Raw genomic sequence first — 25,541 nt, forward strand, 5'->3', positions numbered from 1 at the left:
CTGCAGATGATGGCTTCTGAAATAAATAAATAATTATAAATTATGTTTACCTTTAATCTAGACCCCTCTGGTAGCAAGAGCCTACATTAGTTCTGGGCTTTCCAGACTGAGTTTTGGATGTGGTGAGCTGGGTCTCCTAAGAAATCTTGAAACCATTCCCTCCATGGGCACTGGGATAGCCAGAATGTCATTGTTCCATGCAGAGAGAAGATTCAAGGTTAAAGTCACTGCTGCTACCTGGTTTTTGCTCACACCATTAGCATTCACAATGGAACTCTATTGTATTTCAGTGCTTACCGCCCTGCAGAAATATGTAGGCTCTCCATGAAGATAGGATTCCGTATGTACTGCTTTCAGTGAAATCTGTTTATCCTCACAGTTGGCCAAGAATAAATAAAACAGCCTTATGGCTCCCATGAGTATACACTATATGCTCAATTATTGGTGCATTATATTAGTAGCAGATGCTACATTCCCCCATATAAAAAGGAGGAAGATTTCTGAACAGTAAAACCAAATTTTTTGCGTATACGCAGTAATTATCACCATTCTTTCATTTCAAAGGCATCTGTCTGGCATACCCGAATTGTGATGTGTTGTGTTGCCATTTGCATTGCATTTAGTTCTTGAAAATAACAGTGATAGTGATTTCTAGAGCTACGGTTGCAGGAAGGTTTCTGCTCTGTTCAGGTGCTCTAAACGTTGCCGTAATGTTTTGTATTTACTTTGAGTTGCTTCAGGCATTTCTCTTGGGTGAAGCAAGTAGCTCATGTGCCCTTGAGATCACCAGTGTGGCTGCTGACCTGTGGCCATAGGGCTGAGCAGTTTGTGCTGGGCAGGAGCTGGATAGATGTACGTGCACCAGCTGTGGCATCTCTGGGCCTCTTCTGACTTATCTTTGTGTTGGACATACGGGCATTTTGGCTTGCTCAGCTTCTTTCACTAATAAACCTTATTCTAATAGAGGGCATGCAGGGATGTGGATGGAGATGCACTGGACACGTGGGCAGTCTCAGCCTTGCTCAGCCGCTCTGGAATTACCACATCAATGTTGTTTCCCCCAAAAAGCCTCCTGTGAGTCATCTTTGGAGCCGCGATTCTCTCTGATTCCTGCCATACCTGCAGCGTTCAATCAGAGCAGCTGCAGCAGGAGGCTGTCTAATAGCAGACCTTTACGGAGACAGGCAGTTAATGGGAACAGTAGCAGGCCCTGAGGTGTGTTTATACAGTCGGTCTCGCTTCCTCCGCTCCTGTGATATATTAACTACTTCGGAAGTTTCCCAGCTGTTTCAGGGGATAAATAATGGCAGTGGGAGCCCATATTTAACCTTCACCGTTCAGGCTGCGCTCTTTGTAGTTGTCAGCTTTTATCTCCCTGGCTATCTGGGAAAGACTTCAGACACTGCTCTGCTCTCGGACGCACAGTTCTACTGCCTGACTGCTGCTGGGCACGTGGGACGGCTCAGCCACTCACATTGGTGTCTGTCAGAGCACAGCCTTTATCTGCTGTGCTGGTCCCCATCCTTCTGGGTTTGCTCCCCAGGCAGCATCAAGGGGGCTCTTGAAACTTTTGCATCTTTCCGCTCTGCGTTATTTGCTGGGATGTAGCCTGTTGCTGTGTTTTGCTGTGTTATTTGGGTAAATACCCACAAATGTGAGGTTCCCCACAGCTCTGACTCACCAGAATTGCTCCAGTAAGGAAAAACCTCTTTCTGGCAAGATAATTCATAGTAACAAGCATGGTGAAGTTGCACTGAGCTGTGTTTGGAGGTATGTGAAGCAATACCAAGGTATTGTGGTGATCCGTGCCTTCATCCAGGTGGTTCCAACCTGAGATCAACTCTCAGGCTTTTAAAATGATGTGTTGAGCCTGTGCCAGACTTAGTTGTCAGAGAAGCAAGAGGAGGTTGGTCTCATTGCTGGTAGGAGGGTAGCTGCGGAAAAGCCACTGAGGTGGGATTAGCAAGTAGGGTTCCTTCCTTCATGCTGCTTGTAGAAGGATATGGTTGCTGTTGCTCTCATAGTGGTGTGCTGCATTGCATCACAGGCTGATGGAAGAAATAGTTTTGCCATGTAAAAAGAGTCCTCGGTATCTTGCAGTGTACCAGATAGGGCAATGACAAGTAAATAGGGGCAAATGAGATGGAAAGGGAAGTTGGCAGGACTGTAGCAGAGAGATGTGGTAATATATGTTCGTTTAAGCCATACTCTCAGTGGCCTCAGGTATGGCTGTATAATGAGCTATATCCAACAGTCAGCTGGATCTTGAGTGGCATGTCATTGGACTCAGATCATTTCAAGTTATACTAGGGTGAATGTGCAGCTGTGCAGAGAGAGGGATTCTCTGACTTCCTGAGGGCCCCACTCTTCTGATTCTATAATGGAAAAGCTTTCAGAGAGTTATTTTGCTGCTAAATGTGCTGGTTTTGCTTGTCTTGCTTTGCGCTCCCACATCCACCCAAGTAGCCTATCAAACCTCAGCAATTAGTGCCTCCGTATCCTTTGTTTCACCAAGTTATTGGCTTGAGGATCTGCGGGCTGAGACATTTGTACTATTGCAGAAAACATGCTTGAACCTTAGGACCTTTCAGGAGATACAGCAATCTTGCATTTAAGTTCTTGTCTGAATCTAAATTTCAAAATGAAAAGGCTTTGGTCAGAAGCAGTTCAAGGGTACTCACCTTTGTTACGTACGCAAAATGAAAATACATGCTGTTCCAGCACAAATTGACTTCTGTCCTTGATACAGTGATGAGCAAGTTATTATTTCCTCGACTCTCTGACTTGGAGGCTGTAGAAGCATTGCTGCTGACATTGTGTCATTGACTGTAAACAGCACTGGGGCAGCTTGTTTTACAGTATCAGGCTTGGAAGATGTGCAGATCCTTCGAAACTAGTGTTGCAGCCCTGATTCTGGCAGTTTGGTATGGACATCAGAGACCTTATAGGACAGGCAGTGGGCGGGAGCTGTGATTTACCAGGAAATAATCTGGAGCAAAGTTCTTCCCTGCTCCATTCTTGTGTTGTACTCGGTCTTTCTCCCCCGGGACACTTGGCAGTGTTTGGGAAGGGAAGCTGATCTCCCAGTGATTTGTGACCAGAGGTATTTGACTCAATTCAGCATTGCATTTCAAGTGGCTGGCTATAAGCACAGCTCCATGCCTACTGGCCTCAGTGAGCTTGTGCTTTACTAAGTTTTTGAGAAGGTTTCTCTCTCATTTGGAAGCACAAAGAATGTGTGTTTTCAGATTGGGAGCAACTCTTGAAAAAATCTATTTGAGCTTATGGATCAGTCTTTCATCTACTGGGGAAAAAAAAAAATCCTTTATTTGAACTTCCTTTATTCGAGTCTTCCTCTGAAGTAAGTAAATAAATAAAATTCAAGCTTGCATCATCAGTGTCACCAAATCACTGCAGCAGCCCTGACTGATTCCTAAAGGAGCCGCAACAGTCTGTTCTTTTCCTTATCTCATCCCCTCCTGCCCAGGTGAAAGTTACAGGTGCTGTCACATCTCTCTTTGAGATGTGGGTTTTATTGGACTCCAGAGGGACTGCAGTCCAGGATACCTGTTCTGCTAATGCATAGTGCTCACGAGTCATTTAAAACCCTTAAAAACTGGAGAGCGGGTAGCTCCGCTGCTGCATCCTCCATGCTGTGCTCAGCGATAAGGCATAGCTTCAATCTTCAAATGCCACCACCGGGCTGATCAGTTGCAGTCCAGCCCTGTCCTTCTCTCCCCCAGACTTCTACTGAGGACGAGATGAAAACATAAGTGGCTGCTTTGGGGCATGGGAATCTGAAAGGCGGTGGAGTTCAAATCGATCACAGCAACTACAAAGGGCTTGGAACTTAATCTCAGGGCACGGTGCTGCTGTGGGATCCCAGAAGCAAGCAGAAATAGAAAATGCAGACATAGACAAAGATGAAAATTCTTGGGTTGTCTTTTTTTTTTCCTTTATTATTACCCTCAGTGGAGGAAAAACTGCATATTCCATCCACTCCCCAAAGAACCTGAAGTTAAAATAAGATAGTGAGGTTGTTGCTTATCTGATGATGATAGTGACAGTGCTGTGCATATGAAATATGGCAGTGGATTCACATAATACAAAATGCAATGTAGCCTTAATCCCTAAGTAATGTCTCTGGACAGGAACATGAGATGCTATATATTTCAATCAGAGAATATTTTCAGGCATTTGGCCAATTCTGTACCCTTCCCAAAGGGAATAAAGATGGTGTTTTTTCGAGGTTTGGTTGGTTGTTGTTTTATAAACTTTTGGCAAACAGTTAACCCTCAGATTCTCTCAAAGGTCTCCTTCCTTTTATTGAGTTTTTCTCTCATATTTGAACAATGCTTGTATCTGTATAACTCGTTAATATCTGACACTGAGGCATCTGACGCTGTAGGATTGAAATCCTATACTTTTCAACAAATGTGTTTTCAGGTAAGCTGTGCTGTGAGCTATGGGATGTGGCTTTTTGGCACCGCCTGAAATCCAGGCAGTGATCAGATGCCTGACTGCTCCTTAAGTACCCACTGCAAGGCTTCCAAGTTGTAAAATGTAAGGCATGAATTCTTACAGGGAGGTTAATTTAGTTGGTGTTGTTTAAAATAAGAAAAGAAAAACCTTTTGCTGTATAAACCTATTGCCAGATCACTGAATGAAATGTTTAAAAAACACTGACCAAGTGCTGTCATTTCAGATGGGGTGGCAACATCCTTTTCCTCAACCATAAAGCCAGCTTGCCACCTGCTTTGCTTTTGTATCAGGTGTTCCTCCACTATTTGTCTTTGATGACTTAGTACTGAGAACTCCAAGTCTGTCCCACTGAACCGAACTCATTTCCAGGTGATGATTTCAAACTGGTGCTTCTCCCCTTCCTGTTAGCATTCTCTTTCCTCTGGTTTGTTGTTTTGGAGGCTGGAATTCAGAGCATTTGCATTCGAGGTTCACCAAGGTCTCTCCAGGCGCAGAGGTTAATTTCTGCAGCCCGGAGATGGGTCTGAGCCATCCAAGGAGAGAGTTTGAATGCAGCACAAAATGTGGTCCCAGGTGAGATGCTGCTGCTGTTTTCTAATGAAATATGAGTCCTTATATAGCGCTGCTGTATTTGCACGCAGGGTGAGGAAACAGCATGCTACGGTTGGGTACACGAAGGCAAAATACAATCAGGGTGTTGTGGTACACCCTGTGTTCACATAAAATCATAAATGTGCTATTGGGCGTGATTTCCCCTGATCTATCTGCTATTGTAGGAGTAAGTTGTACTGACATAACAATGATTATGAGGAAAAGGCAGCAAAGATGTTTGAGTTTCACTTAAACTTTCTTATGGTTAAATGCAATGGCCTGCAAAGCCTGGAAAGCTTTCATCCTGCTGTTACACTGCTACAAAGCCTTAGTTCTGTCTGCGTTCCAGGTCTGCTCTTTGCAAGGTGATTCATCTGTATCAAGTTTGCTGCATGTCTATAAAACCAGCAGCCAGGCTGAGTAAATTAGGACTGAATGAAAAGTTTTTAGTCTGGGGACCAACAAGATAAATCCATCATATAAAATGAATGTGAATTTTTGCTGAATGCTGTAGCTTGGTATTGTCTGGCATTATTTCGTACAAGAGTTCATAAGAATTATTGCAATTTTTCCCAGCTGGGAAAATAGAGATTTCCTGATGTTCATACGTATATTTCTTTTTAAGACCACCTGAACCTTTTCAAGTAACCATTATTTCCAGGTCTAGAAATCATTTTTGTATCTGCTGTTCTGCAAGAAGTCCCTTGTTTTATTTCAGGAATATTAAAAGTATGTGTGCTTTCCCCCTGCCCAGATGTTCCACATCTACTGAACGTGGTTGGTGGGTGTGTTGGGGATGGGTTGGGCTTGGACTGGGTGAGCTTGGTGATCTTTCCCAGCCTTAATGATTCTATTGCATCGGATCTCAGAGCAATCATTGAAATGCATTCTGAGCATTTAACGGTAGGAAAACCAAACATAACTTCAGGTTCATTCTGATTTGAAAGCGAAGTAATATATTTCCTCAAGCAGGGAATTTAGATAATGCGACAATTTCTTTGAGCTTCTCTAGTTTCTTTGGCGGTGACAAAGTATGTTAGGAAACTCTCTACTGCTTTGCCTTTTTATGGTTGAAAATTCCATTGATTCGTGCAATTACAGCGTTGGAAAAAAAGTGACCAGTGTTTGCCCACTAAGTAATAACAGCCTGTAAAAGAGGGAGAGGGAGGGAATGGTGTTGCACAAAATCAATCATTTCAGTCACAGTTCACCCCCCATTAGCTGAGTCTTGAACACTTACAATTGAATATATGCTTCTGTAATTTGCTGAATTGGTGCCTTCGAGCTCACTCCTGCCAGCACTAAAATTAGCACCAGTGTGGTACGTGAATTTGCATCCTAAGGAATGAGATTGCTGGCGGAGTTCTCCAGTCTGACAGTGTTGTGCAATTTGGGTGTGATGGGTTGGGTGCTGTTAACAGATATCTGGTTCTTTGCTCAAATGGATTAAGCTTGCTGTGAGAAAATGCTCTTGCACCTCTAAAACCCCACAGCTGGGGCAGCCTTATGTTTGAAGATGGTCCAGGGGATGCAGATGGACTTCGTTGGACAGGAGGGCTGGGAGGAAGGCCATAAGGCGTGAAGTTATATGGGGAAGGAGAGCTGTTCCCCTGAGAAACCTTGAGGACTGGGTGAGTGCACGGTGAGGAGCTCACCCCCTGAAGTGCTGCATTGCTATTAGCACAGAGCAATGGCACAAAGCCCAAGCAGCATGTGTGTGTATAAACACATCGTACTGGCCCATCAGTGGGAGCTACCTGCCAAGCTGGCAGCGGGAGAAGAAACTTGCAAGGTTTTCAGCTCCTCTGCAAATAATTCCATTTTGGTTTTCCCATCACTTGTGGTGGCGTTCACTTCAAGGTGGTGCGGTAAGCAAAACAACAGAAAGGAAATCAAAAAGGCAGGGCAGCCCTCGAATGTGTGTATACCATGCTGAAGCTTTAATGAGGCACAAGTGATCTTTCTTTAAGAGAAAGATTTGATTTATTCAATGGTACTGGAGTGGAATTTGTTGATATCTAATATCCTGCCGCTGGGAATAGCCAGTGAGGGAGCTGCAGCCACAGCCTTTTTCGAAATCTGATTTTGGGGTTAGTTCTGAGTCGCATTTCCACACGGAAAAGAAGACTGAGATGAGACAGAATTTGATCAGCGTTCTTAAAATCTGCAAGAGGACAGGCTTTTTTGATGTTAACATCCAGTTAGTGCCTTATAGTAAATGGCAACAGAGAATCATTGCTGTGTTACTGAGTCACGAAGTAAGATCTTTACCCTGGAAAAGTACGCACCCATAGTCAGGCAGCTCAGCAGCTGCAGAGTTTTTATTGGATGCAGGTTTCCATGGACAGAAGGAAGTAAGGATGATGCTGTAGCTGCAGCAGTTTGGAGTTTGGATAACTTGGAGTTTGATAACTTGGCCATTTAATTTCTCTGCCTCATATTTGTGGTGCATCCATGATTGAGATGTGTACATTCTGTGGTAAACTGGGGGTGGAGTTAGTAATTCTCTGTTGATAATGATGAGTGCCCTTTATGTTGGTTGCAAAGGTCCAACTCAGTAGCCCATAAACTAGCTCCAGAGAATGATCTACACAGTGTCTTCTGAAAGATCTAGAAAAGGAAAAAAACTGCATATGAAGGGAAATAGCCTAATCTAGGTTTGCTTTCGGGGCTTAGAAAATCAATGCATGGGTAGCATCTGTGCTTTGGAATAGAAGGGATTAATCATTAACTATTTTGATACCCATCCTAGCATCCAGGAGTGTACAGAGATGGATGTTACTGTAGAGAAATGTTAGTGGGGGATATATTCTGCTTTGGGCCATGTGCCATCTCACAGGTGAGAGCTTTGATGGGAGGAGAAGCCAGAGCCAGGCCTGTCTGTGCAGAGGATCAGGAGTTGGGTTGGGTTCCAGCCCTTGTGCTGCACACCTGCTGATGGGCTTGGCACTCATGGCAATGCCAACTGAATGGAGTTGCCAATTGTACAGCCCTCCATCGTCCTTCTTGTCAGATTGCCCCGTTAACATTGAGTGATTCTCCTGATTAGTGAGGACAGTTTGGAATCCAGAAAAAAAGATAGGGGAGGAGTGTGAGGTGGAGCTGGTAGAAGACTAGGAAAGGGAGGAGCTGACCGGGTGACATTTCAGATTGCATAAACTCTGTTCTCTTGTGATGAGTTCAGTTTCTGCTAGTGCTGTTTGTGTGGCTAAAGCACGTGAAAACCTGTGTGCCAGTGCTGAGGTAGAGTAGGGGGTTCTGGAAAGCTGCATCACACTGTGACAGCAGGGGGGCATGCAGCGATGTCCCAGGCAGGCAGCAGTACTTGGAAACAGGATGCAAAGAAGATAAAAAGGAAAAGCAGTATTTCCACCATCATTTCTGTTTGTTACATTACCAGAAAGAAAAAGAAGTCACAAACAAGATACGCTTTGAAATAAAAAGTAAGCAGCTGTGTAGTATTGCTACAAAGTACCTGAAGGAAGGATCGAGATAGAATCAAACTGCTCAGAGAAAGGCAGTTACGGCTGTGGAAAAATAATCTTGGTGCTTTTTCTACTCAGATACAGGTATAAGGAGGAACATCACAGCATGGCAATGAGGTGATTCTTGTCATTTGTGTGACAGAGACAAATTAGAAGCCAGCCATCTCAGGGTGGGAATGATTTTTGTGAAAATTAATGACTTGATTAGAAGGAGAAATGAAGCTTCTTCAAGGGGACATGCAAATAAAGGAGGAATCACTAAAACTGTCACCTGATGTAAAGCGAACATTACCAAAAGAAAGATCGGTGGGATATTGTAAAAAGACAAATTTGGTATGATATTAATCATGTACTGCCAGCAAGAACAGAGGGAAGAGCAGGAGGAAGAATTCAGCTCAATATGTGCGTGTGTGACTTGGAAAGTGTCTTCTGCTTAGGTGGGGGACGAATATCCCATTTCCAGGTGAGCTGGGTGTGCTCTATGCACCCCTGCTGGGGTAGTCAGGTCCATATTAGCCTGGATGGTGTTTCCATCTCCAGCCCCAGTGGAACTAATTTGCCTACTTTCATCTGGGGATGTGGGCAATTCATTTCAGTAAGTGCCTGCAGCTCCCAGACGGCAAATTTGCCGAGCATGGTGTCTGCACTGGATGAATTCTGCAACCTTTCATGAGGATTAGGGCCGCTGTAGTTTAAACAACAAACAGTCGCAATCTCAGTTGGGAAGAATCACATCAGGCTAAAGCTGAATAAGCATTAAATCTGATTTGGAACTTCAGCTGCTTCATTAAGATCTGAGTCTACAGGGGTAATTAGTTTCAGGTTCAATCCCAATCTTTTCTTTCCTTGTCCTCTGAGAACAAGCAAGACAATGAAACCAAAAGCAATGCTTTAGTTAAGGAGGAATATCCCAAGTGTTAATGACTGACAGCGTGCAGCAGTGCGTTGAGTTTGAGGAGTGCCTGAGGGGTTTTCTTGTGTTTTCTGCAAGGTCTATTTTTGTTTCACTCTCTTTTCCTTGGGTGTGGAGAGCCACAGACCTTTCAGGCTGTTGTAGGTGGAACAAGTGGGGTCCAAAGGTGTTTATCAGACACCTTTATTGTTCTTGTCCAATACTACCAGTGGGAGAGAGGCTGATGTGCAGTCATGTTGGTGTGCATCGTGTCAGACTGAAGCCTGGTGGGAATTTGGCCTTGCAGAGACTTGACAGAAGTGTGAGCTCGGGTGCCGTGCTCTGGCTGCAGGTGGCACAGTTGGGTACAGGAGTGAGGTGGTAACTTCATGGCGTACGGGTTTCCATGTCCTCGGGTAGCAGCATAGATGTTGGCTTGTGGTGTGCCCTGGGGGTAGCAATACTGGGAACCAGCAGGATGTGCTCCTGCTGCTGGAAGTGTATCTTGGCTCATCTATCTGCAGGCTCTGGCAACAGCCCCGGAACAGTTTTCATACTTGGAGACAAGTTTTTACAACAGTGCGGCTCCAGGCTTTTTTAAATATAGGGAAAGTGTATGTTGTCGAACACATGGCAGCTTTCTGCTGAGGGTAGTGCTCTGCTGATGGAACATTTGCAGGGCAGGGCCACTCTCCTGTAGCTCCAGCTCTAGCACACCTGGTCTGGGTCTGCCTGCTTTAGGAAGTGCCATTTGTGCTGCTGGCAAGGAGCCCCAAATGCTTGGTTTTCTAGTGGCATCACACCTGCATCGCAACCTCCTCCAAAATATTTCCTCCTGACCCAGCACTGCCACCTGCATGCAGCAAGTTCTGAAGCCTCTGCCTTTCTTCTCTCACCTGGAAGCAGTTTCTGGGACTGTCTCTACATTTCTCATATATATATATATTTACCCACAAATCACTAATTACCCACAAATGCTAATTACCCCTTTCACAGGACTGCTTCCATCACTTTGGGCAAGCTTGGGTCCCCAGCAGTGCCCTTCCTCATCATAGGGGCTGTATGGGGAGAACAGGGCTGGATCCCAAACCACAGGCATCAGCCCCTTTTCTGGGCTCTCGTTTCCCTTTCTTGCAAATGAAGGGGTTTCCCCTCCCTCCTCAGCAGGACAATTTCCCAGTGATGTGCTCTTGAGGTGTTTGACCAAATATTATTAAAGCTCTGCAAGGGCTGATAATCCCAGGAGCAGCGCAGCGCATTCCTGTGACATTGAAATCATTGAGTAATTTTACAGTACATTTGAATTTCAGCGTCGCTCGGCCGCTCACTTCCCATTAACGCTGCCTGGAATTTCTTATGTCCGTGCACACAAGCAAAAGTGTCAAGTTTCTCCTTCATGCTCCAGAACGCCACCTGAATCACAATTGCGCTGCAGCTAATTGTTATTAATTAAGCTGTTCCTAGCGCTCCGAGCTGGGCTGCTGTTCTCGGTTGTAATAAAAAGCAGACACATTTTGTGAGGACGGTGGTTGCTCACATTAAGGAAGGCAAACAAGGCTGTCCTGTTCCCAGGAAGCTCTCCTCAACCCGTGAGTGCTTTTGATGCTGGTTTTGGGGCGATTGCTGTGTTGTTAAGGATGTTCTGGAGCAGTGCAGAGCCAGGCTCAGTGCTGCTGACTGAGGTATGCTGCCCTTCTCTGCCACTTCCAAGGGCATTTGGCAGTGGGTAAATTTGCACTGAGCTGCTCTCCCTGCACGTGCTCCTGCATCACTTAAGTGTGCGGCCGTGGCAGAGCCCGGTCACAAGTTTAGGATGGGATCACAAGGCAGGAGCTCCATGCATCCCTTTAGGCTCCCCCTCCCACCTCTGTTGCCTTTCCCAGGTTCAATTTAATGAGATCATCAAGTGGAGCAAGCGAGGAGAGGGCATTAATGGAACAGGGACCCTGAGAGCAGTGTCCTCCGCGTTAGGAAAATTGCTTGCTGGCCTTTTCTTCCTAATGAGGCTGCTAATAATGTGCTTGGTGCTTCCCAGCCAGCAGCAGGGAGCAGGGCGCGTCACTCCCCCTCCTGCCTCCGTGTTTGTTGGTGATAAGGAAATGAGGTGGGGAGGTCTTGGGGCAGAAATGCTGTTGTCGTCTTGTGGGATACAGGAATCTAAAGCTGCCTTCAATCTGTGGGAATATGTCATCCGTGTCTTCGAAAAAAGCAACCAGACATCTGCTGTGCTTTTTGCTTTTCTTCTCCCTTGCGTTAGGCTAAGAACCAGAACGCAGGTTATTTTGGCGCATCACTGGGACGTGTTATTTGAACAGAGAGCTAGCAGTTCCCATTTATGGGATAAAGGTGCTTGTAAATAGCCTCTGAAGAAGTTGGCAATAGGTCTGGGATTTTTCGCAGCTGTAGTTAATCAGGACCTGGGGGACAGCTTGTGCATAGAGGTAAGAATGTAGCCCAGAGGTGCTGGTCAGTGATGGCTCACTGCTCCAGGTGTGTGCAAGGCATTGCCTTTCCTTCATCCCAGGGAGCTCTTGGCCTTTGGCTGTGAAATGCTCATTCTGCTGCTGCTGGCATTCACAAAGACTTGGTGTCAGATACCAGCCTGGGAAGTCAGTGCAAGGCTTTGTGGCCCCATACCTGTCCAGAGAACAGTCGTTGAAGGCTTCCTCCCCAGGCTGTGTGTTGATCACCAAGGGATGTCTGACTGGCAGATTTGAGCAGTTCACTTCCCAGGTGAGATTTGGGTCCCTTCTTTATCGGTCTCTATCCACAGATCTCTATCCATGTCCCTTCTTTGTGGAGGGGACCTGCATGTCCCTGGGTGGGCTCTTGCTGTTGCAGACAAAGCAAGGACCCAGTGTGGGTTTTTTGTTTTGTTTTTTTTTTTTTTAAGGAAAAAGGGCCAAGAAAATAGATGCCAAGACTGCAGAAAAGACCAACTGCATTATAGATATAAGTATATATATGTATGTGTGTGTGCATTATATATAAAGATGGAGAGAGAGAGATACAGGATGTGTTCCTGTTCCACGTAAACTTAGCAGCAGAGGAGTGTGCATGGGTCTCTGCTTTTTCTTCTGTGTGCTGATGCAATCTCAGCCATGCCCTGCTGTCTTCGCTGCCTCCTGCTCTCCCCCAGTTCTGTGTAAAGGGTTGGTTGTTTTTCCCAGCCCTGCACTTAGTAAGGGAGCAAGGTGCAGCGCTGATTACCCCATTGATAAAACAAGCCTGGTGCTGCAGAGTGCAGGACTCAAAACTGATGGTGCTTCTGCTCCTGGGATTTACCACGTGAAGATGTTTTATTGCTATCTTGTGACATTTCCCTGCACTTTTATGCTCATTTATATAACTGTTGTCTTTGATTTATGGCAGATTTTCTTCACATGTAGCAGTGCTATAAATTGTGCAGCCCTACTTTCAATGGTTTTAAATTTAAGGAATTCAGTAAACTATGGGATTGAGGGGAAAGGGCAGAAGCCTTTTGATGAGGCTTTTGATCACAACCACAGACAAAGCTGAAGCAAGCATCAGAGTAGGTTGGCACAGCCCATTTCCCTACTACAACCTGTTGTGGGGTATTTTTAGCATGAAATGCAAGATTTTTGGCGTATTATAAAAGGATACATGAGGCCGAAACCACATTATGGTGATGTTTCTTTGGAGATCCCTTGGAGCTCTGTTAACCGAGGTCTTCAGGGGTTTTTGGAGGAGCAGCAAATTAATGTTCTTCTTTTCACCCTAAACCTGCTTGTTCATATGTTGTGTTTTAAGATCCTCAGCACAGCTCAGATTTCCAAGGGGTGTTCTGAAGCCACCAGAGATGCGAAGCCTATCAAAGCTAGTGGTAGGGCCGATGAAATAGAGACCTTGGGTTTTGATTTTGTTGGCATTTCTCGTTGTAGGGGAAGAGAAACAGCTCATTTAAAAATTGCTTTCTGAGTTGGGCTGTCAAAGCAGCTTTCTGTTGACCTTTACAAATTGATACCGTCACAATCAATGGACAGAAGTTTAAGGGCAGCCTCTGGGGGTGGGAAAGAAACCCAAACCTTTATAAATAATATATGGAGTGCATTTTAAGAATCCCAGCAGAAAGAACAAACAGTATTAGCAGGGAGCGTATTGGAGCAAACAGATCCATAAAGAATTCATAATACACAGCTTTGACAAATACAGTTACTTAGAGCTTGTCTTTTGGGACGATTTCTGAAAGTATATGAAACAAAAATGCCAAGTGTGCCTTACAGGTTAGGCCAGCAGAGTGATCCCCAGCACTGTGACATTCCCCATCCTCTGATAGGCTTGAGAAGCGAAGCTGTCATTGGAAGCTGGGTAGAAATTACATGAAAGGGACCAAGGCAACCTGCCTGTGATTTCAGCTCTGTGTATATCAGCCCAAGCACCAGTTGTCTTGTATTGCTCAGGACCAGTTATTTGCAGACTCCTTTGCTCAGGAGGTGTTGGTGACAGGATATGTTTTGGTACTGTAGGGAGAGATTCATGTTCTTGGTAGGCAGCAGAGAGAGTGGGTTCTTTGTGTCATGACTGAAAGCAGCAGCAAAGTGTGTGTGTGCTAACCTGTACTGTGGAGCAGCGTTTAACGACTGGTATAGGGACACCTGAGAGACTATTGCCCTGAATGCTTTCCTCCATGCTCTGGGTTGCAAATGAGAGCCCTAGTCTTGCTTTCCCCCTGAGACTGGTGGTATATTTCAGGGTTTGTCTTTGCTATCTCAAACCAAGTCTTTATCTGTGCTGGGCCTGGAGCTAAAGGCAAAGATCTCCTGATTCTCGCTTAGATAATGTCTATTAATTGCTTGGCTTGGTGAGGCACTTCATTGGGAACTAAACTGTAAGCGCTGAAGACATTTCAATAAAGAAAGCTATTTTTTGCATCCTGCATCTGGTAAGGAAATGCCACGCTCCCTCTAAGCTGTGCATTCATCCTCACTAAACATTTATTTGCATGACCATAAAAGAAATCTTTAATTTTAAATGCTTTTCTAACACAACTTGAGCACTGGTAACTCACCAGGTTGCCCATTGGAGCCAGCAAATGTGGACTCGGTGCCGACCCTGCCCATTGGGTGCAGGTGGTGATGTGGGCCCCTTGCCACCTCCTTGTCACCCCCTGTCACCACTGTCCCTTGGCCCAACAGCCAGGAGGCTTAGCTGCTGCCTCCTTGTCGGAGTGAGCGCTTCCAGCTTCACAGCAAGACCTCAAGGAGAGCCAGATGATAGAGCAGATGGCAGATGACTAATTTGGCAAAGTTAGATGAGTGGAAATTGTTTGCTTTAATTGCTTGTCAAGTCCAGTACCTACATTATAGTTAAGGAGCAACTATTTACCCTCAAAATAGAACAAAATGAGCAAAGTGTGTGTGTGTGTGTGTGTGTGTGTGTGTGTGTGAAAAGTAGGGAGAAGAAGGAAAAGAGATGTACCCAGAGAAAATAATGTGATATGCACCCATGGAAAAAAAGGAGCTGCTGGCAAAGCCTCTTGTATCAATTTCTGCTTTTTGAGTGGTAGCCTTGTAGCACATCTGTCCCATTGTGCCCTTTCCATATCATCACATGTACAAGAGGAAGCGAAAGGTGAAACAACGCTGTAAATGTTTACATAAAACAAGCAGATGACAATGGCTTGACTCGGTCGGCACAGGCAATTATCCTTGAAATGCCGCAGCATAAATCAGGTCAAACATTTTGATGCCATTTTTTAGTTGATACAAACACGAGCTCTCCATCAGTAAAATATGCCACGCAGCATCAACCAGACAGGTTTTGGAGAACTCGGTGCAAGGACGGGGTGCCGTCAGCTCAGGGAAGTGTAATCACACATAAATAATCCTTCTCAATGAAGTTACAATCCCTGTCAATCCTCACTGCGCCTGTTTCCTTGTTTGGAGCAGTGGGAAGGATCTGCTTGTTACAGATGGCAGCCGATGGGTCCCGGCTGGAGGTGGCATCGCCCTCCTAAGTGTGGCTTGGTAGTCTGTGAGAACAAAGTAAGCTTTGACCCCAAGGGAATGAAGAAAAGCCTCTCATTTTAAAACCAGAACCCACTAGGTTTACAGGAAAGTGGCTGGTGATCTCAGGTAGGTTTTGGCCTTCTCCCAGGAGCCATCTGCAAGACTGGGAGAGCAGGCGGGCTCTTCATTAGGACATGACTAATTGCAAGCAAAAACCAGGCTTCAGCAGCTCCTTCAAAGAGAGCTGTGAAATAATGGAAGGATTAAAACTGCTTACCCCTTCTTCTGTGCCCAGGGTACCCAGGCTAGAGCTGAGAGTGGAGAGCTTTAGGAAATGAATGGGGGCTGCTACAGGATGCTAGTAATTAGCTGCTCGAGTATTTTCCCCCCCATCTGGGGGGTCTCAGCAAATTGCCAGGAGCGTTTGCAATTATTAATAAACAGTTACTTCGGCTGCCTTTCAGGAAACCCTGATAATAGTGCTGTCTGTAAAAAGGCAGCTAATTAAGTAAATAAATTAGAGGGAAGTACCAAAAGGCTGTGTTAGGAAGAGGTTGTTTAGCTCTTCCTGGCTTGGATAAAAGAACGTATTATTCTGTTTTCTTGAAATGAGCACATCAGAGCATTGAAGCCTCTTAGTGGTTTTGGCTTGCCTGACAGCTCCATCAACAAGAAGGGGATGTGTGGAGGCACACTGCTGTGCTCTCACATGGAGATCTGCACTGCCTCGTGTGTAAGGCAACGCAGTAACAGAGAGATCTTGGGGGGCACCACTTTCCCCAGGGGCAGCTCTGAGTCCTGTGATGTATCCCCAAGCCCAAGCCATTTGTGTGTCCTGGATAACTCCAGATGTAGGCAGATGCAGTGGGAATGAATGAAAACATGGAGTGGGTCTCCCTCCTTCTTTCCCAAAGTTATCTCATCTGCTGATCTGGGAGCATTATCAAATGAGTTAGAATTACAAGAAGCAGAACCAGACTGAGTCAAAACTGTTTTGTAACACAACATGTAATATGTATTTGGAGCAGGTTGCCCAAAGAGGCTGTGGATGCCCCATCCCTGGAGGCATTCAAGGCCAGGCTGGATGTGGCTCTGGGCAGCCTGATCTGGTGGTTGGCAACCCTGCACATAGCAGGGGGGTTGAAACTAGCTGATCATTGTGGTCCCTTTCAACCCAGACCATTCAGTGATCCTATGATTCTGTGTATCATCAGCAGACTAAAGAAAGAATGGCCCCAAAAGTGGAATCTAAAGGACATTTTGAAATACCTCAACTGTTTCCTACCTGTGAGTGAACATCTGAATGGTGTGACTTCGTTAGGAAAAAATGTCAATGGGAAATTAATTTCAAAGATGTGTGCATGAATGTTGATGAAATATGTAAATTCAATCCAACGCAGACAATTACGACTGCTGTAATTAGGGCCATTAGGAGCTGCAGCAGTTCTCTGTTACTTTGGGTAGCTGGGAATAAGTAAGCAACTGAACCTGAAGTATCAGTGCCTAGGCCATTGCATCAGATGGAATGAGCATGAGATAATTATATTAAAAACATTAGTGTTAGGACTAATTTTATATTTTCCTACTTAAAATTCCTATTTCCATGGGAATTTGTTGTCTTACCAATGAAATCTATGTTTTGCCTACTGCATGAAACTGCTTCAGGGGCTGGATGACAATTTCCATCCTCCTTTGCACAGAAGCAGCTCTCAGCTCTAAGCTCCTGCTGCAGGACAGGTTGGCTTCTGGTCTGCAGCATAGCATAGGAAAGGGTCATAAGGGTCAGAAGACATCAATAAAATGAATTAAAATGAACAAGCTGTAGATTTACTCTGGGTCATTGGGAGCAGGAATGCTAAGTTTTTCATTTTTGTTTCTGCTGGTTGTGCTTTGCACAGCAGGGGGGTGCACTGTGTGCAGCTCCCCCACATGCACCTGGTTTGGGATTTAAATGAGAAGCTGACATAGGACTGCACAGCTCTGAAGGTGCTGGGAAGGTGATGTTAGTGGTGGCCGCCTCTGGGCGTCTACCTGTAATCACTTTGGAAGGTGTGTTGCCACAAAGAGAAAGCGCGGCAATGGGCTTGTTTGTAGAGGAATGGCTGTGAGAGCATCACAACACGTTGGTAGCCTGGCACAGGTCAGCAGCTCTCTGGGTTTGTGTCTGCAAGTGTGTATAGGGATGTCGGGTTTTCCTGTGTGTGCAGCATCAAAATGTTTCTGAAGGGTTTCCCTTGTTGAGACACCTGTGCAAAATCTGCTGGGCAAGTCAGGAGAGTGCTTGCACTCAGATTTACATGCAGATCCAGTGCTGGGAGAAGCTACAGGCTGGGAATGCATTCAAGCTAGTACTGTTTTGACCACTGCTAGAGACAGATGTATTAGTATTTTTTATGAACCCAAGAGAGGATGCGCTGCAGGGGCTGCTTTCAACACATAATCTTTATTTTCATACCATTCATCAGTTTCTGGGGCTATATAAGATAACGTGTTTACCAGAGTACAACAAAGTGCTTTGAAGAGGTTCTCCTTTATGAAATATAGATGATGGTGTTTTTGTATGGCATGACAAGGAAACACGCTTTGTCGCACTCATGTTTATTTTGGCACTTTATTTCGGAGATGCTATAGCATGTAAATGCCAGTTGCAGTTTGAAAGACTGTGGGAAGGATGGAGGTGCTCTACCAGCTCCATTCTCCTGCAGGAAACAAACAACCCAGTCATTTCCTATTCTTTTACATTGGCACATCAGTTTCCATGTCAGCTGGTTTCACTCTTGTTGCTGCAAGAGCGGGCTCCAAATGTTCTGCCTCCCTACAGCAAGAAATGGCCAAATTAGCTTTCACGAAACATTTAATGTGCGTGCAACATGAAACGGCAGCGTTGCGGTGGATAGCTTTATTAGCTGAGCTGCTGGAATTGTTTTCTGAGCTGTGCTGATCCTTAGCACCGATTGCAAAATGGAACAGAAATTATTTATTAGTCCTCGGGAGCCGTAAGACAGAATAATACTTATTCAGCTGGAAACACAGTCAATCTTGTTGTGATAGATGCTGCTGCTTTCAAGGAAAAAGCAAACAACAAACTGATTTTGTAATTGGGAGCAATGGTGCCCATTTCAAAAGTTTGGGTATACGCAGATTAATTTGCCCACAGGTATGAACATCCCAGAAGCTGTAGGTAAAGAGGAAAACTAAGTGTGTACAGAAAGAAGCCCAACAGCATGCCCAGACATTTAAGTAGCATTGCTGTCAGACAGGCTGAGAGCTACATGAAGTAATGCTGCTGTAAAATCCTGCTTCTGTATTTTTTTACTGGATTCGTTTTTGTCCCCGCTTGATGCACGGCCATCCAATAGACTGAGCAGAGCAATAATTCAGCAGTAGCTTTGAACCAGACTTCAAGATCAGAGTACTGTAATATTAAAGAACAGCTTCTGAAAACTGACTGCATTAGGCTGGGATTGCCTCGCTCATCTGGCACATCTCCCTCGTGCATTCACATCACAGTCTGATGGCTTACGAAAAGACTTCTTGCTCTTTTCTTTCTTCTGCTGAACTGTGCTAAGCAGGGAAGAGCTGGGGACTCTGGGGGAGAGGAGGGAGAATGATGCTGGATCCAAGCCTTTTGGGTAGCTTGCTCTTGGTTTTTTGTCTGATCCTACTAGACATAAACCAGTAGAAGGAATGCTGGGCATTGTGGGTCTGCTCAGCCTTTCTGTCCCTGCGTCCTTTCATTTGTGGGCTGTTATTTGTTCTGTGTTGCTGCATTTCCCACCTCTCTGTGTATGCAGCAGTAAATACCAGCACCTCTTTTTGTGAGAGGTGCTTAGTTGGCTGAGGTGACCACAGGTCTTCCCACCTCTGCTGCTCATACCCAATCCTGTGAATAATTCAGAATGCTTATTGCAGTTACCTGTTTCCCTGGATGTAAAACTTACCTCTTTCTTTGCTCCCATGTTTCCTTACTCACCTGATTGCGCTTGTGGTTTCTTGCAGTGTGCGCTGGCACAGAGAACAAGCTGAGCTCCCTCTCTGACCTGGAGCAGCAGTACCGGGCCCTGCGCAAATACTATGAGAACTGCGAGGTAGTTATGGGCAACCTAGAAATCACCAGCATCGAGCACAACAGAGACCTCTCCTTCCTGCGGGTAAGCAACACTCTTTTTATTTCCTTCATCTTATGCATATAGAGGAGTAACCGTGGATTCTGGGCTGGAGTTGTGACCCTAATGGAACATTCAGCATGTGGTGGAGGTCTGTGATAGTTCAAGGCTGTCCTATCCCCATGGAGCTGGGGTTGTGTGCTCTGGCAGTGTATCTCTTGTGAGAATTTCCTGTTTTGTATAAATAATTCTCTTTTACCCTTTGTGTTTGAGGAGGAGTATTTTGGCATGGTCTGTGTGTTACCTGTTAAGATGGTAGCAACTACAGTGAGTAGGAGGTGAGTGCCCAATTAAAAGAATTTAAACCAATTACTCTTTGGCATGCCAAAATTGATTATGTTGGGAAAAGCATCTTAGTTGGTAGTGATCCAGCACTCACAGGCTGGCACTGCAGGATGCTGCAGGCAATGTGACTGTAAATATGGAAGAAACTTGGTGCCTAGGTGTGAGGGCTATGTCAGGAGACATTGGTTGCAGCGGTGGGGTTACAGGCTGCTCAGGTCATGCTCTCTAATAGAAGTCAGCCCATGGCACAGATTTCTGCTGCTTGGGCTGTGTGTAATCGTTTGCATCCCATCTGCAAAGCATTCCGGTCATGTTTCAAGATGTGTGTCTGTGTATAAGTGCCATTTCCATAAGAAGCACGTGGGGGAGTGGAGGAGTTCCAAACCAGCAGCAGGCAGCCCTACAGGTTGTGTTATACCCAGGCTCATGGGTGAGCCTGGTGCTCAGCTTCAGTCCACAAGAACCTGAACTTTCTATTGCGGGTTCTAACAACAACAGCAAAGCAGATTCTCTAATAGTGTGCTTAGCTGGGCTTCATGTTAAATTTGCCGGGGGTTTCATAGGATTTCTGCTCTATACATCGACCTTTATTTGCTCAAAGCAGTTGAAAGATCTGCAAGCAGAATCCTGCTACCAAATACACGTCTGGAGTGCAGTTTGGGGTGCTAATTGCACTCGGACTAACAGGTTGCCTGTTAATTTGAGTGACAAATGCCTCGGAAGTAAATGCTATCTATGCATTTCACAGTTGTGACAGGTGGGGAAAGCACATATGTGCTTGTGTTCTGAAATAGATAGCCTTGGGGCAGCTGGACTTACGTTGCCCACTGCATAGACTTCATGTGAGGGCAGGATCCTTGCACTCCTTCAGGCATCACTGGGGTTCCAGGAGCTCCCCAGAACCCCCAGTGGAGTCATTGCACATGCCGCCAAATTCATTGCAGATAGTTTACCCGCTTCAGCTTCCCACCCTTCCTACTTTGACCAGGAATAGGTGGGGAAAGCAAATTAATGGTCAATGAGGGAGTCACTGTTCCTTGTCGAGAGCTGCCAGAAGGAGAGTTAAATGCTAGCAGTAATGTGGCACTGAAATCAGCAAATGAGAGCAAGGAAAAAGGGTGCTGGTAGTGAAAGGTGGTGGTCTGGTCATGTTTGTTTCTTGGCGACAGTTACTATTGCTTTTCTATTGGTGTTATTGCTTGTTGTACCTGAGACTGTGCTCTTACAGAAGTCCCAGCAAAGAGCAGAACTTGAAAGAACACCCAGCAAACTAAAACTCTAGGTAATATGATAAATGGTGGTCATTAAAATAGAAAACCAAACAGAGGAGAACGTGTTCTTAGTGAGGCGAATAAATAAATAAGATTTGGCATATTTACACCGATAATTCAACATTCATTAGTTAGGCAATATTACTTGTTTTAGCGTTTAAAAAATGATTTGAATGGCCAAATGAAGGTGGCAGATGGGAGATAAGTAAATGAAGGGCCATTTGTCTCCTTGACTTCAACATGTTGAACTTACTGTGCACTGTGACGTTCTGCCAGTCTGCTGTTTTTTTCAGTCTCCTGCAAAAATTGCCTGCTTTTCCTTCAAGCAGGCCAACAATGGTTTGGGTTGTTTGTGCATCTGTCCAGTGAGTACAGTGGCACTGTGTCCCCTTGGCCTTGCTTTGCATAGCTGGGCAGCCCATCACCCAGGGGAAGAGGGCAGACCTAACCGGCAAGGCCTGCTGTGGCTTCATGTCATGTACTCGTAAACAAATGCCATAAATGAGTTTAAGTAGAGGAAGAAAAAGCACTATAATTTTATTTACCCGTGCAGAGGAAGATTAAAAGATCAACGTCCCATCTTTCATATTTATTCAGATACTTATTTCCTAGATTTGCTTTAAGTGTGTGAGTTAGCTCTCAGGATATCTGCTGATTGAGACTAAAGGGGGCTGCACGTCACCTCAATGAAAGCCCCTCAGCTTTGAAGAGTGGTGTTGAGATCACAAGTAGTTCTGTTCACCTAAGAAAGGTCTGAACACTCTCCTTGTTCTTTCTAGCAGTCCTGATTTGGTGCAGGCTGGGAGCAGTAGTCTGCTGTCTTGGATTGGGGAGCTGGGTATCACCTGCTTGTGGGTAGCCAAACTGAAGAGAGGGGCTGTGGTGTGAGGTCCTCTTGTGGAGGCAGGACTGAGATTTTTCTCCCTGTCTGGAATTTCTTAGTGATCAGGTACCTGTTGTAGATCAGATACCTATTGCAAATGACTGATTCCAGAAGCAGGTCCCTGTTTGGGTGCCGCTTGGCAAAACTGACAGCTTGTACTGTAAATAACTATATTATACAGTTCTTACTTTCTTAACAGTGTCTCTGTACTGAATGCTCTAAGTGAAATACAAAACTAGTATACCATGAAGCCATCTTCTGTAGGCACTCTTCTCTTAAACACCTTTGGTACATGACCCTTATCTCTGATCAACCCCCAGCCTTTCAGCAGTTTTCAGTCAGAAGACTGTCTTCTTGTCCCTGGATTTTATTTAACCAATTCGGATTATTTATTTTTGAAGACATGACTGAAGTTCTGCTCCACGCACTGCAATAACTCTGCCAAAAGATTGTGAAACTTATTTCTAACTGCAATCAACGGCCTTCAGAAATGATCTACCGCTGCCTTTTAAATTCTTCCTTCATTTACCATATCAGTGCCACTGTAGTTTCCTGAAGCACGGCTGTTAGCACTCTGCATGTCATTTGCTGGCCGTGAGCTGTGTGACGGGCAGCTTTATTGCTGCTGCAGTTTCTGCACAAGTGTGCAGCCCCTTTTTCCCTCTGTCGATGTGTATAGCCACGTGCTCTGAGCCCGTATTTATTATTTTCCTTACAGTGATGCTTAAGCTTTTGTGGCAGGTGAAATGTGAGGGCTGGGCTTTTCTATGGAGAATAGAGTTTATTTTTGCTTCTGGTTGTGTTCAGTCTTGGAGGAAGACTGGCTCAGACAGAGCTCCTCCGAGGGAGACTTCCAGCACAGGCAGGGCAGAAGTTGTTGCACACCTCACTGCCCATCGTTGTTCAGAGCTGCATCTGATCAAAAAAAATAAGTACTGTGTAGTTTTGAAAAGCTTTCTAGTCTCCTGCAACAAAACAGGTCTGTGCAGACCCTTCTGAAAGCTCTGGCTGCCTTGATGAGCAGGAGGGAGACTGTGGGCTGAACAGACGTGCTGGGATGAGGAACTCCAAGACAGGAGTCCACTTTACTCAGCAGATTACCACAGGGGACATCCCCGTGTCCTCTGCAGTGAGGTGAATTCCCGGCTGGCAGGCTTGGATAAGGAACAGGGAGTAGCATCTGTCAGGAGACCCCCAAAAGGAAGTGCTGTAGGGTGGCTGTGTCTGTAAGGAGGGGAATCTTCTCCAGAAGTGTTTGTGAAGCACTGTAGTCCATCCCTAGGAGATTTAGAGGGGTAAAGAGATGCCATGTGGCATCTCTCCTGCAGAGAGTTGCATCTGGGCAGCCTCACCAGCGTTTATTGTCTTTGGCTGGCGAGAGGCAAAGAGGATTCCATGTAATACCAGACCTGGAAATCAAGTATGTGCACTTATTTGTAATTGCCTTTCCAGCACTTCGCCATTATAATACAAAGCATCAGAGCTGAGTGGAGCAGTGTGCAAGGCAGGGCAGCGTGTGACACACATATCACCTCTGTGGAAAGAGGACACCTCTGACCTTCTGCCTGGATCTGGCTGAGGCCCACAAAAGCAATCAAGGCAGCTGCTGTGCTGGGTGGGTTACAAGAGGCCAGGGACATGCCAGGCCATGCTCCTCGCATGGACAAAATGTTTTACACCGGCTGGGATCAGCTGCCAGCCATGTTGGATGAACCTGAGATGTGTTTGAAGCAGGTTGGATCCCACACTCAGAAGGTGGGGTGGGAGCAGAGAGGCCAGTGCATGATCTATCTGTGGTACGGCTTTTCTCCAGGAAGATGGCTTTTTGTTTCGTTTCCCTTTGCTTTTGCAGAAGCTGTAGCTTAAAATAATCTTGGCAGGGAGTATTGATTGCCAGGAGAAGCAACAGTTCATGTTTGTGAGGTTATCCAGATCTGTCCTGCATGCAGAAATGGGTAGTCAGATGGCAAACCATGCTTCAGCTGTGCCTTTAGAATGGTGCAGTGCCACGATACAGTAAGAAGTGAGATGATGAAATACAAGAGTGGTTCCAACAAGCTGAGGGGTAGGGATTAGCACTTCCAGAACAGCACCCATCACCTCTTGAAGCTCTGTGCTGTCCTGCTTTCCTCCCTTGCTACTATCTGTCAGCAGCATTCACGCTGCCCTTGTACCTGTGGGACAACACCTTGGTGCTTGCTGCATGCACGGTACTGAAGACCAATATTGTACATCGTGCAGTCCCTAACATCACCTCCTCCTGCACCATCCCAACCCCACCGCTCCCCAGGAGCCCTTTCCAGCTGCCCCCTTACCCAGGGCTGCCTGTGTGAACCCTGACCCCCAACCTGCTCCCTCCCTGCTCTCCTGCCATGACAGCCCTATAGTGCCTGGCTATACGTGCTCCCTCCAGTGACAAATAACCCTGAAGCCATTGGCTTCAGCAGGAGGAGCACGGGGTTAAACAAATACATTTGCTTTAGCTCCTAGCCCTGCAGCTCAGCACACAGCTATTTCTGTCCGGCTCTGGCAGAGTGTTTTTTTAATGTTGTTTACAAACTCCACAGCTCTGTCTCTCACTCGGCTCATGTTTTTGCTGGTTCCCTACAGCCAGCCTTCCACTCTGTTTTTACACTCCTCCCATCCCTGTTCTTTTATTTTCATGGCTGCCCAGGGCATTGCAGCAGGCAGGATAACTGGGCCGGGAGGATCACTTCTTTCCCATACACAGAGCCAACCTCCTGCACCTATAGTAATGTGATAAACCCATCAGTGTGCCTTTCTGCCATCCTCTTTTCTCCAACAGCACTGCCAAACCACCCCAGGGCTGCTCTGCAGTGCAGCTTTGTCTTGGCTTTGAGGCTGAAAGTGTAACTTGAAGACCGTGCAAGCTGGTACCCTTCTGTTTGAATTAAATTTTTAGCTTCTGCAGAGCAAACATAGAGGAGAATTAATATACAATTAATCTACAAGCTGGGTTTGCCAAGTCATAGCCAAATATATGTACATTAGCGATTTCCCCATTAATTTAGCAATTATTTTTGGTGGCTTCATATGTAAGATAGACTTTGAAATAACCACTTGTGTTTGTGAGAGGAGCAGCGTGCTGCATAAATGCCAGCTCCTGCTATGAGCCAGGGTCAGTGCACGCAGCTGTGTGCCAGGCATGTGCGGATCCCAGGCAGAGCTCTGGGGAGTCAGGGCCCTGCCAACGGGATTAATCCCAACCTGAGGCTTCATTTCCCACGTTGCCAGATCTCCTGATGCCCCTGCCGTGGTGGAGGAGCCTTCAGTTTGGGAGAACGTCCTTCAGCTGTGTCACACGTGGAGATGAGAGGATGGCAGGAAGAGATTTGAAGTCCAGGGTGATTAAGAAGTCTCTTTAAGCTGTCTTTTAACCTCTCCCTTTCAGCTCCCATTGTACTGGAGGCACCCCACCTCCTGCCGCCCTGGAAGCCTGTCTGATTCATGTGCGTGCGTGGCAGTGATAGCAACTCTTGAGAGATAAAAGGAGTTT

At 45.7% G+C, this 25,541-nt stretch overlaps 1 protein-coding gene across 10 annotated transcripts in view; it reads left to right on the forward strand.

The window, feature by feature from the left end:
• Positions 1-25,541, forward strand: part of ERBB4 (erb-b2 receptor tyrosine kinase 4) — a 480,224-nt gene that overhangs the window by 153,506 nt on the left and 301,177 nt on the right. For all 10 annotated transcript variants that reach the window (XM_032445687.2, XM_032445688.2, XM_032445689.2 and 7 more), the window contains exon 2: positions 19,419-19,570. In XM_032445687.2, the coding sequence (XP_032301578.1) occupies positions 19,419-19,570 (152 nt within the window). The remainder of the gene's footprint in view (positions 1-19,418; positions 19,571-25,541) is intronic.

Source organism: Coturnix japonica, chromosome 7 (assembly GCF_054131305.1).
Source record: "Coturnix japonica strain WE chromosome 7, WE-NBRP24, whole genome shotgun sequence".
In the NCBI taxonomy this organism is placed as follows: domain Eukaryota; kingdom Metazoa; phylum Chordata; class Aves; order Galliformes; family Phasianidae; genus Coturnix; species Coturnix japonica.